The sequence below is a fragment of the Equus asinus genome, chromosome 22 (assembly GCF_041296235.1).
Source record: "Equus asinus isolate D_3611 breed Donkey chromosome 22, EquAss-T2T_v2, whole genome shotgun sequence".
Lineage (NCBI taxonomy): Eukaryota > Metazoa > Chordata > Mammalia > Perissodactyla > Equidae > Equus > Equus asinus.
This window is the reverse complement of record NC_091811.1, coordinates 50,401,604-50,416,293: the sequence shown is the minus strand read 5'-3', so window position 1 is coordinate 50,416,293 and position 14,690 is coordinate 50,401,604. Positions and strand designations below refer to the sequence as shown.

The window sequence follows — 14,690 nt, the reverse complement described above, 5'->3', positions numbered from 1 at the left end:
CAGCTCAACAACAAAAAAACAACCAACCAAATCAGAAAATGGACAAAGGATATGAACAGACATTTTTCCAAACAAGATATACAGATGGCCTCAGACGTGTGAAATGATATTCAACATCACTAATTATTAGGGAAATGCAAATAAAAACTACAATGAGATATCACCTTACATCAGTCAGAATGGCTATAATTACCAAGACAAAAAACAACAAATGTTGGAGAGGATGTGGAGAAAAGGGAACCTTCATATGCTGCTGGTGGGAATGCAAACTGGTGCAGCCACTATGGAAAACAGTATGGAGATTTCTCAAAAAATTAAAAATAGAAATACCATATGATCCAGCTATCCCACTACTGGTTATTTATCCAAAGAACTTGAAATCAATGATCCAAAGAGATTTATGCACCCCTATGTTCACTGCAGCATTATTCACAATAGCCAAGATGTGGAAGCAACCCAAGTGCCTTGCTACAGATGAATAGATAAAGAAGATGTGATATATATATATACAATGGAATACTACTCAGCCATAAAAAAGACTAAATTGTCCCATTTGCAACAACATGGTTGGACCTTGAGGGTGATATTAAGTGAAATAAGCCAGACAGAAGGACAAATACTCCATGATTTCACTCATACGTAGAAGATAACACATACGTAGATAAAGAGAACAGACTAGTGATTACTAGTGGGGAAGTGGGTTAGGGAGTGGGTAAAAGGAGTAAAGAGGCACATATGTACAGTGATGGATAAAAATTAGACTACTAGGTGTGAGCACGATGAGGTGCATTCAGGAATTGATAAACAATAATCTACACCCGAAATTATACAATGTTATACACCATATGACCTCAATAAAATTACTGGAACAAAAAAGAAACCAAAGGAGGAAGAGGCAGTTTAAGCTTGTCAAGAATAAGATTTTGGTGCACAAACAGTGTGCTGTTCCTGAAGAGGATAGATGGAAGCCAGCTTACAGGGGAAGTGGGGTTTAAGAAAAGAATTGACGGGTAGGAAATAATGTCATTATACCTGGACATGCTTCTGAAAAGCACAGCAGCAGAAATAAGAGAAATGATTTGATAAGTTCTACTAAACTGCTTAAAATCTCTGTTTGAAAACCTAAGTAAAAGATTTACATGTTTCAGTAAAGACCATAGGTGTATGAGTCTGCTCATCCGTGCTGAACCACCTCAGTCTTTTTTCTAGAATAAGAAGAGAGCTATCACCAGGTGGGGATTTTGTAAAAAAAAAAAAGTGCAACTGAGGTATCCTAGTGGAGAGGGTATCAGGGACAAAACAATAATGATGAGAGATCTGGAAGTTGATGTGAATGTTAGTTTATGTTGTAAATGTTTATTAAGCACCTGCTGTGTCTTGAGCACTAGGATGGAAATTAGGAGTAAAATAATGAGGAGAATGGTCCCAGTCCTGGAGTATCTGTTTTGTAGTTAAGCAGTAATTTTGGGTAAACTATGCAGTAAATGACAACATTAATCAGGGATGGAAGTCAACAGAGTGGTGGTTGTTACAACAACAAAGCAATAGAAAGGATATGTGAAAATTATGAAAAGAAGGAGTCTCCTCTGTCCAGACACCCCAACAATAAAATGCCATGTGTGTTTAATTATTTGTTTTAAATGTTTATATGTCAGGGTCTTGACTGTTCTAATGCCTCTCCTGTATCAGTCAACAAATATTTTCTAAATCCAGAATATTCTGCCAGCTAGCTTCTGAACAATTGCAGTAAGTGAGGCTTAGGGCAATTTGTACATGTATTTGGCTATGGCAGGTCAGGCTGGAGCTCACTAGGAAAGTCTCAAGGGCGTCTCCTCTCTTTTTTGCATTTCTGATGCTTTTACTGAGAGGAAGCTGAAGACAAAGTGGGTGTCTGGCCAATTCTTCAGAAGTGTCTAGATGAGGAAGGTTAAAGTCCTTGCCCTCAGGCAGTTGTTCCTGGGCTCATATACTGGGGAGCTGCTTCCACAGGCTTCTCTCAACTAAGCTTCCTGTGATCTGTCAGAGGAGGCAGGAGCTACTGGAGCCAAGAGCCCAAGACACCTGGCAGAATCTCACTCCCCAGTCATCTCTCCTTCTGGCTAATAATGCTCAGTGGGATCACAGTTGCTTCTCCCTAGGACAGTATTTCATTATCTTTGTGGATGTAGAGAATGCCAAACAAAAAGAAGAGCCAGAGCCAGAGAAGGCAGCGCACTGGAGAGGCTCACAGCCTTCTGGGCATTGAGGCTGACTTACCCATCCCACTAGAGACAGCGTCAGATAAGCCAGGGGCCCATCAAAATAGTTGTCCCTGGCTGAGGTTCTGGAGGCTCAACTTCTTCTATTTCAGTGGCTCTCAAAGTGTAGTTTTTAGACCAGACGTATCTGTACTGCCTGGAAAGTTGTTAGAAAGTCAAGTTCTCAGGCTCCACACCTGGACCTACGAAATCAGAAACTCTGGGGGTGGAGCCCAGAGATCAGTGTTTTAACATGTGATTCAGATGCACACTAAAGTTTGGTAACCACTGCTGTAGTTGTTTCTTTTGTAGGAATTCCAAACACACAGTGGGAGGATGTGAGCTATCTATCAGCTATAAGGCTCAGGCAAAACTGCTTTTTTTTCCCAATTATTTGGCCCTGAGCTTATGGCTGATTCCTTTGAATTCTAGGATGAGACCCTGATGATCACCTCTCACTTTAAACCACCCTCAGGTTGGTCAGATTCCATCTAATTCCATAATCTTTGGAATGTCACTATATGCTGAGGGAGGACATGTTCCAGACCACGAGACAGAAAACTAAACATTAACCTTAATGTGTGATTTAAGAACTACAAACAAAGTGTCTATAAACCACCAAGAAGGGAAGGATTTTAACAATAGCATCAAATCTAAATATTCAGCATGGGATTAAAGACTCTTTGCAGACTGGTCCTCATAATGATAATAATATGCTTTTTTGATTCTAAGGTGTACATTTTTCTTATTTTAGTGTTTCTGAAATTCAGATGCATCTTACAATTGATATGTTTGTTTAATGGGGTTTATTCTGCTTGAAAAAAAGAAAAAATCTAGCAACTAATAAGTGGTTTGCCTTTTTTCAGCAAATGACAATTTAGACAAAGGGAAATATGTTAATAATAATCCAGCACTAATGGGCTAGACAATGTGCTAAAATGTTATGCGCACATCTCATTTAATCCTCACAACCAAGCCATGAGAAGGTACAGTTTATCAAATACATTTTCCAGGCAAGGAAACAGGAGGAAAAGAAGTAGCCTGCCCAAGGTCACAAGACAATGAAGGGCAGAGCTGGGATTCGAGTTCAACTGTATTTAACCCCAAAGTCCATGATCTTAATCTCAAACATTACACATTCACATCTCTCTCCCTTTACTAAAGTGTTTCTTCTGCATGGAGGATTTTTTCTCTTCTCTTCCTAAGACTTGCTTATCTAGACAAAGCAGAGTCAAATAATATCTTTCCTATAAAGATTTCCCTAACCATCTGGTACAGAATGATTTTTTCCTCCTCAGAACTCCTATAGCAATCTTGTCACACTGTTAGAGTATAAATTACTATGTTGCATTATAGCTGTTAATAGAACTTTCTTCCTCATTGCAATGTGAGTGTCTTGAGGGCAGACTCTCTCTTACTCATCTTTATATCCTCAGAGCCCAGTACAGTGCCTGGACAACAATCCTTCTTGGCTGAACTGCTTAAACAAATGTGTTCCTCCTACTTGACTGAGACATAAAGAAAACTTTACAGATTTTTAAAATATCATGTATTGAGTATAAACTACTGACATAGCTTTATATGTTTTATAAATGTCTTGAGAATAAATAAGATAAAGCAAAACACTTAAAATAGCATGTGGCACATGGTAAAGATTCAATCATGTTGGTTATTATTTTCATTATTATTGTTATTTAACTGCAAAACTCACTAAACTGAGTTGCAAAAACTCACTGAAGTAGTTACTATGATTGTCACTATTCTATAGATAAGGAAACTGAGTAATAGAGGGTTAAGTAACTTAAGTAACTGTCAAGTCAAATAAACCATAAATGACATATTTTGAATCTAGATCTTTCTTAATTCAAATATTTATGAAGTCTTATGAAGTAAGAAAGACCCAGGTTCAAATATATGTATATGCGTATATATATATATTTATAATTTTATGTAATACATGAAAGAGCAATGGCTGTAATATAGACTTGACTTAGGTGTCTATTAGTTTTTCTGTATAATCATGCTCTGGCTGCACACTGTTCTTCTAGTACTGCTCAACTCCAGGTTTTCTTATTACTCAAGTCTTTTCTTCAACCTCTCTGCCCCCGTACGTGGGAGACCTGAAAGAAAGACCTGCATAAGTCTCTCTGGTTGTGTCTCTGTCCAAAGTTGCTATTCTTCTCACATCTGGCTGGAGTCTGTAACAACTCTCTCTCTAGCCCGAGCCATGACTTCTGTGGCATTGGCTGTCAAAACTGATGTGGAAAATAAACTTCCAATAATCAGAACTTGTCATTCTGGAATTGTGCCACAAGGAGGCAGTGGTGTCCTAGCCATGAGGTCTGAACTAGTTGGCATATGTACTCTCCTGCCTTGACAGATTTATAACCTTGAGCTTTGCAAATTTAATTTACAAAAAAAAAAAAAAAAAGAAAATGTAAATCTCTCTTATAATGGTTATTCAAATACCATTTTTTAAATATGATATTTAGAATCAGTGTTAAAAAGGAATAATTTAAATGTTAATAAAAGGCAGTCAAGGTGTAAGCATGTATTTTTCTCTTAACTTATTCTAATTACCTTTAATTTTAGGTTGTGTTAAAAGAAGAAGAATAAAAGAGGAAAAGAAGTAGGAGTAGGAAAAGAAACAATAATCTACAGGCTTTATTCTCAGCTGTCAGACTTGCTCAACCAAACTCCACATCTCCCAGGGCTTCCTATTGGCCTGCAGTTTGTGATCATTTCTGTCTTGTTTCTACCTCAGGTAAAAATGGCTATGCAACCTGCTGGATCTGATTAACTTAATTAAAGAACCTCTCTTAATTTTGTTTCTTGTGACTTAGAGCCCTTGCTTTATTTCTCAACAATAACAGGAGTTACCTGACCTTATAGTGCCATGATGCTCCAGGGTTACAGGAGCCTCTAATTTCAACTTATCTGAATCAAAATAAGGCATTTTTCTTTTCAGTTCAGTCGAGGAGTAAAATATCACCTTCTTTGTTTTTCCAAGGCCAAAATAAATGAGCTGCAAATGATGTTTGTGAGTGTCTGTGTGTGTGTGTGTGTGTGTGTGTGTGTGTAGATAGACAGACAGATGATAGAGAGATAGATAGGAGATAGATAAATTGATAGAGTTAGAGATATATGACATTTCACTTATATATTTCATATTTAATGGTAGGTGTGTGTGTTAAAAATAGGCAACATGAAAAATATTTTAGATTTAAATAAACTTGAGGCTAACTCCTTGCTTTATACTACCTTTAAATTTCTAGTTGCAAGGTCTTGGGCAAATTATTTACTTTGTTTGAACCTTGGAATATGAATATATATAATTATATATATAATATTATACTAATAACTTTTATATATATATACTGTTAGAAGGGATTGTTTCTTCTCTAATCCCATGATGAGGGCCCCACCCTCATGACCTCATCTAAACCTAATTATTTCCCAAAGGTCCCATCTCCAAATACCATCACATTGAGGTTTAGGACTACAGCATGTGAATTTTGGGGGAACACAATGCAGTCCATAGCATCTACCACACTGAAGAGGGGAGTAAAAATAGTTCTATACGAAGGTATCTAGGCACAGGTAGGAAGATAGCTGAAAATGTTCTTATATATTGGCTACCAAAACTTAATAGCAAAAAGAAAAGGCAAGGTAAGGGTATCAATGAGAATTTTGGCAAAAACATTCAAATTTAGGAAGGAAAGAAACATGCCATATGGGTGGACACTGTTGCTTGCCTATTGTTATTTTACCTTTTTACTTACTAACAACTCTAATTTTATTTAGATACCCAATACCAGCAGATGATTTATTATTGTCTAAACTATTCATGGAATTCCACTCTCCTTTGCCAGATACTCAGTTTCCCAGTCTTCCTTGCAGCTAAGGGTAGCCATGTGATACAGTATTAGCTAACGAGTCTAAGGGGAGCCCTCTGGTGAAATAGACTTTGCCCTCCTCTCTAATTTAGACATGATGTGTGAGAATGTGATACTAGGAGCTACAGAAGCTGTAATGAGACTATGAGAGAAAGGGCAAAAGCATATAGTCACATTGAACCAATAACTTGACTTATCATGGAAATAGTGAACCAAACTCAAAATCTCATAACTCCCTCCCCCAACTTCTTCTTAAGTAAAAATAAACATTCTTACAGGTTAAACTATGGCTTATAACTTAAAAAAATTTTTTTTAAATAAGCAAGAATGTGGGGAGGCAAAAACTAGAGACGTGAAAACAGATCCAGACACATAACTTAATAACTTAATAAGGTTTTTCTCTTATTTTCTTCCAAATGCATCCTAACTAATATGCAATGCAAAGATGGACGAGGAAACCAATCTAGAAGAAAAATAAACTAAAAAATTTTAAATTCTTTGCGTATGCTCTTTTTGGGAGACAGATGTAATAAGAACATCTATTTCTTTAAAAAAGATAGGGAGCCAAAAGCAAATGATAAAAATTGGGATAAGAGAAAAAGGCAGACAGGAGAGTTAAGTAACCAAATAAGGGCTTAAAAAAATCAGTATTATGAAATATGTAAATTAGTAATACCAAATTATAATAATAGAGTAGGCATGGACTAAAATAACATTATCAGGGACTCCCACTTCTGGTAATTACTAACTAGATAGTTTGGACCAACAGACATTTCAAAAATAAAAAAAGCTAAACAGCATATTTTTAAGATCTTCTCTGGATATATTTGAAAGCTAAGAAAGCAGTGAAGAATTATGGAGCCATCATCCCAAAGAAGAGGAAAGTCCAGAGAAGCGAGCTCAGCATTTGGGGGTCTCTTCTTCCTGTAGGGACATCTTGAAGAGGTGGTTGAGAATGTGAGAAGTTATTTTGCCAGTTTCCTAAAGTTAGTGGGAAAAATGGAATTCAGGGACCACCAAAGGCTTGGGTTAGAACCTTAAAGGGTAACATCCTGAAGTGAAGGTGAATTGGAAGCAGGCTAGTTTCATATGGACTGAAGCCCAGCTTCATCTCAGCCCTGGAATTACATGAGAGTAATCCAGGCTTGCTGATGCCCATGACTGTCTGACAGGAGCAAGTAAAAATTTCCTCTGGAGGAAGAGAATACAGTCTAGAGCCTTAAATTATTTCCATAATTTTTCATAATAATATCTTGTTTTCAATAGAAAAAAATTAAATGAATATGGGGAGGCAAAAACTAGAGACAGTGGAAACAGATCCAGACACATAACTTTAAAATAAATACAATTAAAATATTTATGGAGATTAAAGATAAGTTTGAGAATTTTGGCATAATATTTCTGGAAACTATAAAAAAATCTAAATGAAAATTCTAGAATTGAAAAACTCAGTGGCTGAAACTAAGATCTTGAAGGATAAGTTTAAAGGAGATTAGACAGTGTTGAGGAGTGTGCTAATGACTTGTAAGATAGGCAAGAAGAAAAAACATACAGTAACACATAGAAAGAATAAAGAAAAAATAACAGAAGAGAGTATGAGACACATAATGCATAGAATGAGGAGGATAACATACATGTACATGGAGTCCCAAAGAAAAGAGAGAGAATGAGGTGATATATTAAAATAAACAGGGCAATATGTAAGATAATGGATGAAAATGTTCCAAACTGAAAAAAATGCATCAACTGCAAATGCTAGAAGTCCTATAAATAAATCCCAAGTATGATAAATAAAAAGAAAGTCACACTTTGTCCATCATCATAAAATTACTAAAAGTTAAGAGAAAATATTAAAAGCAGCAAGAGAAAAAAAACGATTAACTCCAGAGAAGTACAATTAGACTAACAACTGACTTCTCAAGAGAAACATTAGACTAACAAGAAGACAGAAGACAATGAAGTAATATCTTCAAAATACTGGATAAAAACATAACTTCCCCATTAGAATTCTCTGTCCAGTAAAACATTCTTTAAGAATAAAGGTGAAATAAATACATCACTAGAAGAAATGAACTAAAGGAAAAATCATGAGTTCTTCAAGGAGACAGAAAATGTTCACAAATGGAAGTTCTTATTTTCTTCTGGCTCATCTTTTGATTCATTAAGACCTCTTAGTTTTGTCTAATTTGTGCTAAACTCATTTGTTGAAATCTGAGTTTTGGCTATTAAACTTTTTAATTCTAGATGTAGAAAAAATTGAGAAAAAAGAATCAAATAAATATGTAGGTAAATTTAAATTACCATTGACCATATAATAATAATAATGTCATATATAATAATTGCCTTTATTATATATAATATTTAAACACATGACAACATTATCAAGGTGATCTAAAGGTAAGCTGTGAGTCACTTAGCTTCAATGGGAATTCCCAGAGGGATCATTCAGTAACCATTTTTAGCTAATGAGTCCAAAGTATGCTTCGGGCTGAGCTTTCCAGCAATCAGGCTAGACCTAGATACCTTGCTATCCTATTGACCACCTTAACCCACAAGCCATTCTGAATGGCTGGACCTGAGCCTCCTTAGTTAGGATGGTGTTCTTAGCAATATATTAACAGTCATAGAGAGATGTGAAGAAATGACTGGATAATTGTGCTAGGGGAAGTATGAAAGAAGTTACTTTGTTGCTTGTTAGGAATTTGAAGTTTTCAAATTTTCCTTTTCTTCGTTGTTTTATGGAGTCATAAAGGGATAAGATGAAAAGTGTTGTCAAAGTTCAGAAGAGTTTTCTGAAGTCTTTCTTTGCAGGGGCTTTTGAGGACTGAGCTTACATCTCTCTCTTTATGCACCAAAACTCTTAAATAGAAAAAGCAATGTCAGTTCACATGATCGGACAGTTGTGATACATTTTCCCTCTTGTGAATTTCTCCTGAACTCAGAGGCACACCCACCAACTCAGAAAAATAGGATGTGTTCTGCACCAGGAAAAGACAAAACATGGTAATGCTTTTCTTCTCTTCTCTGATGGTTTACTCTTCTCCTGTGCTCCCTGTATAGGACCATTTTCCCCTCAATTCCCACCACTTCTTGTCATCCTCTCATCAGGCACTTCCTTTCTCTTTTCGTTCTCTCTGGTCTTATCATTGTTCCCCTTGGGCTGGAGGTAGTGCCCTCCGCATTTCTCTCTGACGTGGTATTCATTTCTGTTACCTAAAATGTTTTGGTCTGCTCCTCAAAATCACTTCTCTTCCTACTTTTGGGAAAATTAAACCCTCGGATTAGGGGTGAAGACCAGAGAATCTAATGATTCTTCAGCACCTCAATTGTCTTCAGCACAATACTTGAGTTAGTAAGTTAAGTCCTCGCAACTTTCCAAGGTAATTATTTTTAGCTGTATTTTTACATATGGGACAATTGATGCAAGATCTTTCCTATATCTTGCTATATTCCTTGTTTCTGCTGCTGAAAGCCCACTTTATGCCAGAAACCTGGAAGTTTGCGGAGGCTAATACCTGAGAGCTGTCTATAAGAGGTAAGGGGAGGTCAGGACATCAGTGATAGACTTTGGGCACCTCGTGACCCAAAAATAACCCTCTCCAAATATTCCAAATGTATAGGGTCCAGAAACTAATTATATCTTTAACTATAGGTATTCCCTATAAGTTTGTACCCTGAGGTATGTGGAAATACAGAACAGGACACGAGACACTGCACTGGGGCAAACTCCTCTAGTTGGCAAGATTTTTCTCCAGTGTCCTTTCTACATCTGGTTTCATGCCAGCCCAGAGTGTTCAAATCCCATACTGGTTCCTAATCCGATCTGTTCCCTTTGAGTAGTAAAGCCCTAAACTATTTTCCTCCTGAGCCTTATTCATTCACTTATTCACTCATTCATGCATTCATTTTTATTTTTAAATAACACTTTTTCAGCTACTCCTTTGGGCCAGTCACAAAGCTAGGTACTTTTGTATGTCTCATTCTAAAATGAGCTCCTTTCAGGAAGCTTTTCTTTGGAAATGATCTAGTCAGCTAACTCCACCTAATTGTGGTAGTAACTGAAAACTTATAGTGGTAGTGTTCTAAGAGCTGTTTCCGTTCTAAATTTGGACTCAGAATCTGAATAAATGAAGCATCGAGAAAAGTGAAATTGTAGCACCAGGTTATAAAAGATAAATGATTTTATTTATTTCTATGACTTTCTCTAATAACTCTAACATGGTACACCTCTACCTGTGAGGAAGTATGGTCCCTGATTGGGTACAGTTTCCAGGTGTGTCCTTCATGAAAATGTCTTATGCAAGATTTTCACTCTTTGGCCTTTATTTCTAAAAGAGAAAGTTTCCCCAAAGTTTAAGGAATTTCTGGTGCTAGTAAGTGGTGCTCCATTTGGAGATGAGTAGAACAGAGGGGACCTTTCTTTTTGCTGCTCTCCAAAATCATAATGGATGGTTCTCTGTCTTTCATGGTTTGATTCCTTGCTTTTCCAGTATCTTCTGCCATTGATGTAATACGCTCAGGATGAATCCAGGTCACTGTAGCTAGAGATATGGTGGTGAGTAAATGAAAAAGTAATAAAGTAATAATAGTAGAAAATGCAAACCAGAAGTATTTAGATTTTTAGAAATAATATACACAATTTACCCTTTTATTTTCCTCTTTTAGAAATCAAGGAAGAGATCTGTATCCAACAGGAATTTTCACACTCCACCTTAATACCAAATTCTCACGCTGACATTCAAACTTACTTGTCTTCTAGATCACTGGATTTGAAAAAGTTTTCCTTCAATTCTGCACTAGTTATTGCTCACCTAGGTGAGAAATGCAGGTAATATGGACTCGATTCCTAAGAATAGCTTTAATTCTGGGTGTTGTTTGGATAAACAATGGGAAAGAAATCGTAAGTCCTTTGAGAAATTGAATGTGCTGGTCTTGCAGCCTGAGCACAAGAGAGGAGCAGGACATGAAGGGTCAAGATGATATAGTCAATAGTGTTGAAGGGTTATCTTGAATCTGCGGTTGTAATCTGGGTTGTCAATTCAGAATAGGAAAAAAAGAAGGCCAAGCTTTAGAAAGTTAGTAGGTAATCTATATTTACAAATGGCATGAGGGCTCAGACAAGAGCTGAATCTGAACAGATCACACAAAGTGGGCATGGAGATTATGACCAGAGTGTGTTCCTATATTGGTCAGAAGTTTCTTGTGATCATTTGTATAGCGTCTGGGATATGTCTGTGCTGCTTTCTTTCTCATCAATTCCCTTCCTCCTCACTCTGCAAATCTTCAGCCACTACCCTTCTTCACTTTCCATTAATGACCCCATTTAAATGTTTATTGAAAAAATAAAAGCCATTATATGTGAATTACGTCCTTCCCAACACAAATCTACTCATTTCATGTATGTTTGATGGATCAAGTAAACCCACTCCCACTTAAGGCCATGTTCTGCTTCTGCTCTGAAAGCCAACTGCTCTCGGAGATACCATTTCTGAAATTTTCTCTTATTCCTCCTGCAATTTTTCCCTCTCTACTGGATTATTAGTAATAGTTTGCAAACATCCTCCAGTAGCTTTAATAATAAAACAACAACAAAAAATAAACTCTAAGACATTAAAGAAAGAACAATAAAAGTGGACTGAGAGTTGATCTAGAGTTGAGATCCTGCAGGTTTTAGGAAAGCTAGAGACTCGGGGAAGTTTGTTATTTCAGAACATAAATTTTTGAGAGGGCATGAAATGTTGTGAATGAGCATTAAAACACTTCAATATCTGTTAGACGTAAGAAGAGGCTTCACCTGATTTATTTCTTACATTCCAAAGAAATTACTGAAGGCAATGAGAAACCACAGTGTTGTCTCTGAGTTCATCCTCCTCGGCTTGTCTGCTGACTCCCAGACCCAGGCTCTGCTCTTTGTGCTGTTCCTTATTATTTACCTCCTGACCCTGATGGGGAACCTGATGCTGCTGCTGGTGATCAGAGTTGATTCTCACCTTCATATCCCCATGTACTTTTTCCTGGGACAATTGTCCTTCCTGGATCTCTGCCACTCCTCTGTCACTGTGCCCAAGTTGTTGGAGAACCTCCTGTCTGAGAAGAAAACTATCTCAGTTGAGGGCTGTATGGCTCAGGTCTCCTTTGTGTTTGCCACTGGGGGCACTGAATCCTGCCTACTCACTGTCATGGCCTATGACCGCTATGTTGCCATCAGCTCACCTCTGCTCCATGGCCAGCTGATGAACAGAGAGCTGTGTATGCGGCTGGTATGCGGCTCATGGGGCTTGGCTTTTCTGGATGCTCTCATTAATATCCTTGTAGCTGTCAATTTAGACTTCTGTGAGGCTCAAAATATCCACCATTTCAGCTGTGAGCTGCCCTCTCTCTACCCTTTGTCTTGCTCTGATGTGTCTGCAAGTTTTACTGCCCTTCTCTGCTCAAGCCTCCTGCATTTCTTTGGAAATTTCCTCCTGATATTTTTCTCTTATGTTCGAATTTTATTCACCATCCTGAGCATCAGCTCCACCTCAGGCAGAAGCAAGGCCTTCTCTACCTGCTTCTCCCACCTCACTGCAGTGAGCTTCTTTTATGGCTCAGGATTACTCCGCTATCTCATGCCAAATTCAGGACCCACTCAAGAGTTAATCTTCTCCTTGCAGTACAGTGTGGTCACTCCCATGCTGAATCCTCTCATCTACAGCTTGAAGAACAAGGAGGTGAAGGCAGCTGTGAGAAGAATGTTGAGAAAAGGTTTCTAACATTTCAAATAGACTTCAAAACCAGAATAATGAGGAAACTGGATAGAAGCAAAATAAATAGTGCCTGGATATTAAGGAGAATTCTCTGATGTCAGGACCTGCAAGATCCCTTACATCTTTTCTTAAAAATACTTAAGAAAAGATAGTTATTTTCTTAGAATGTTAGCAGTTCAGTCCTAGTCAGAGGAAGGTGGATGGATGAAACTTTTGTCTAGCAATTTCTCTTACAAAAATATTGAGTTTATTACACACAGTGTGGTAGACATTGTTATTGCCTGCTCAGTCTCTTTACCATTCTTCCAGTAACTAAGCTCCACTTGTTCAATATGCTTCCAGTGAGACTGTTAATCGTGGTGTCCCCAAATCCTTCCCCATCGCTGCTCATTATTCACTCATTCTTCCTGGCAGTGGCTGGTACAGGAACAAGCACATGGTCAAGGCCAGACCATTCACTCTCTTAGGAATTTTAATCTTGAAGAGATTTTAGAAAGGCAGAGGTCACGAGGCACTCTGACAGCCTATCCCAGTGGCCCTGCTGATAAGATCACTAGTGTTATCCTAGATTCTGTCCTTTCAAGGCAGATATATACATAGATGAATTATAATAAAAGCACATGATTAGATATGCACATCATGTCAGGCACTGTGTTAAGAACTTGACATACATTATCCCACTGAAATATCACAACAAATACTTTAGGTAAATACTTTAGTTATCCTTATTTTAGAAAAGAGGAAACTGACTTACAGAGGTAAGTGTGGGGATAGAATTTGAAACCAAATGAACTTACCCCAAAGCCTATTTTCTCTACCACATTGACACACTGACTCTCCCCTTGATGCTGTGAACTACCCCAGACCCAGTTCATGAATTCTGTTTTGGTTTTTTTTCAGACTTTTCTTTTTTTTGTTGGGAAAGATTTTCCCTGAGCTAACATCTGTTGCCAGTCTTCCTCTCTCTCTTTTTTTTTTTTCCCCTCTCCAAAGCCCCAGTACATCATTGTATATTCTAGTTGTAGGTCCTTCTAGTTCTTCTATGTGGGTTGCCACACAGCATGGCCACTGACAGACAAGTGGTGTGGTTCCACACATGGAAATTGAACCCAGGCCACTGAAGCAGAGCATGCTGAACTTTAACCACCAGCCCATCAGAGCTGACTCACGAATTCCCTTTTTAATACTTTATTATTGTTGTTGTCTTATTTTATTTTGCTTAAGTAAGTCATATTTTGATTCTGTCATTTGCAAAGACCTAAAAAATATATATTGGTACCACACTGTAATTGCAAGTATAAACAGCCAAGGATAACTGGGATATTTGAAATTATTTATTGGACCTAGGCATGTCCAGTAGAGACTATAAATTACACATTTGTTTATAATGCTTCAAACCATTTATCTAATGGCCAACCATCTTCAGCTTTGATGAGGACGACGAGAGAAGATTCCCCAGCTCATACACACTGCTAGACAGGTAGCTCTGCCACTCTGCCCTAACGATGCTGCAGAAATGGCAGAACATGAGAGAGTCAGTGGCAGAGCAAGTGCTGCACAGCACCTGTGGCAAACTCCAAAAAGAAGCCAACAGAATTTCAGCAAAGGCCCCTTAAAACATGAAACATGATTGGAGAATTAGGAGATTTGGGAGAGGTGTGTGGATTAAAATTATCATGGTCAGAAATGAATTATTATTTCTTTCTGAAATTATCTTCTAGTTTTTACTTATTTACAAACTGTCAATTGTTTTCTTCCCCTTCACTCTACACTCCCCAGCAGCAAACAATAATATATACTCAGAAAGATGA

The 14,690-nt window shown here is 37.6% G+C and overlaps 1 protein-coding gene across 1 annotated transcript; it reads left to right on the top strand.

The window, feature by feature from the left end:
• Nucleotides 1–11,967: 11,967 nt before the first annotated feature.
• LOC106836883 (olfactory receptor 8S1-like) lies at nucleotides 11,968–12,885 on the top strand. The gene has a single exon (XM_014850115.3). The coding sequence runs from the start codon at nucleotides 11,968–11,970 to the stop codon at nucleotides 12,883–12,885; it is 918 nt and encodes a 305-aa protein (XP_014705601.3).
• Nucleotides 12,886–14,690: the final 1,805 nt, after the last annotated feature.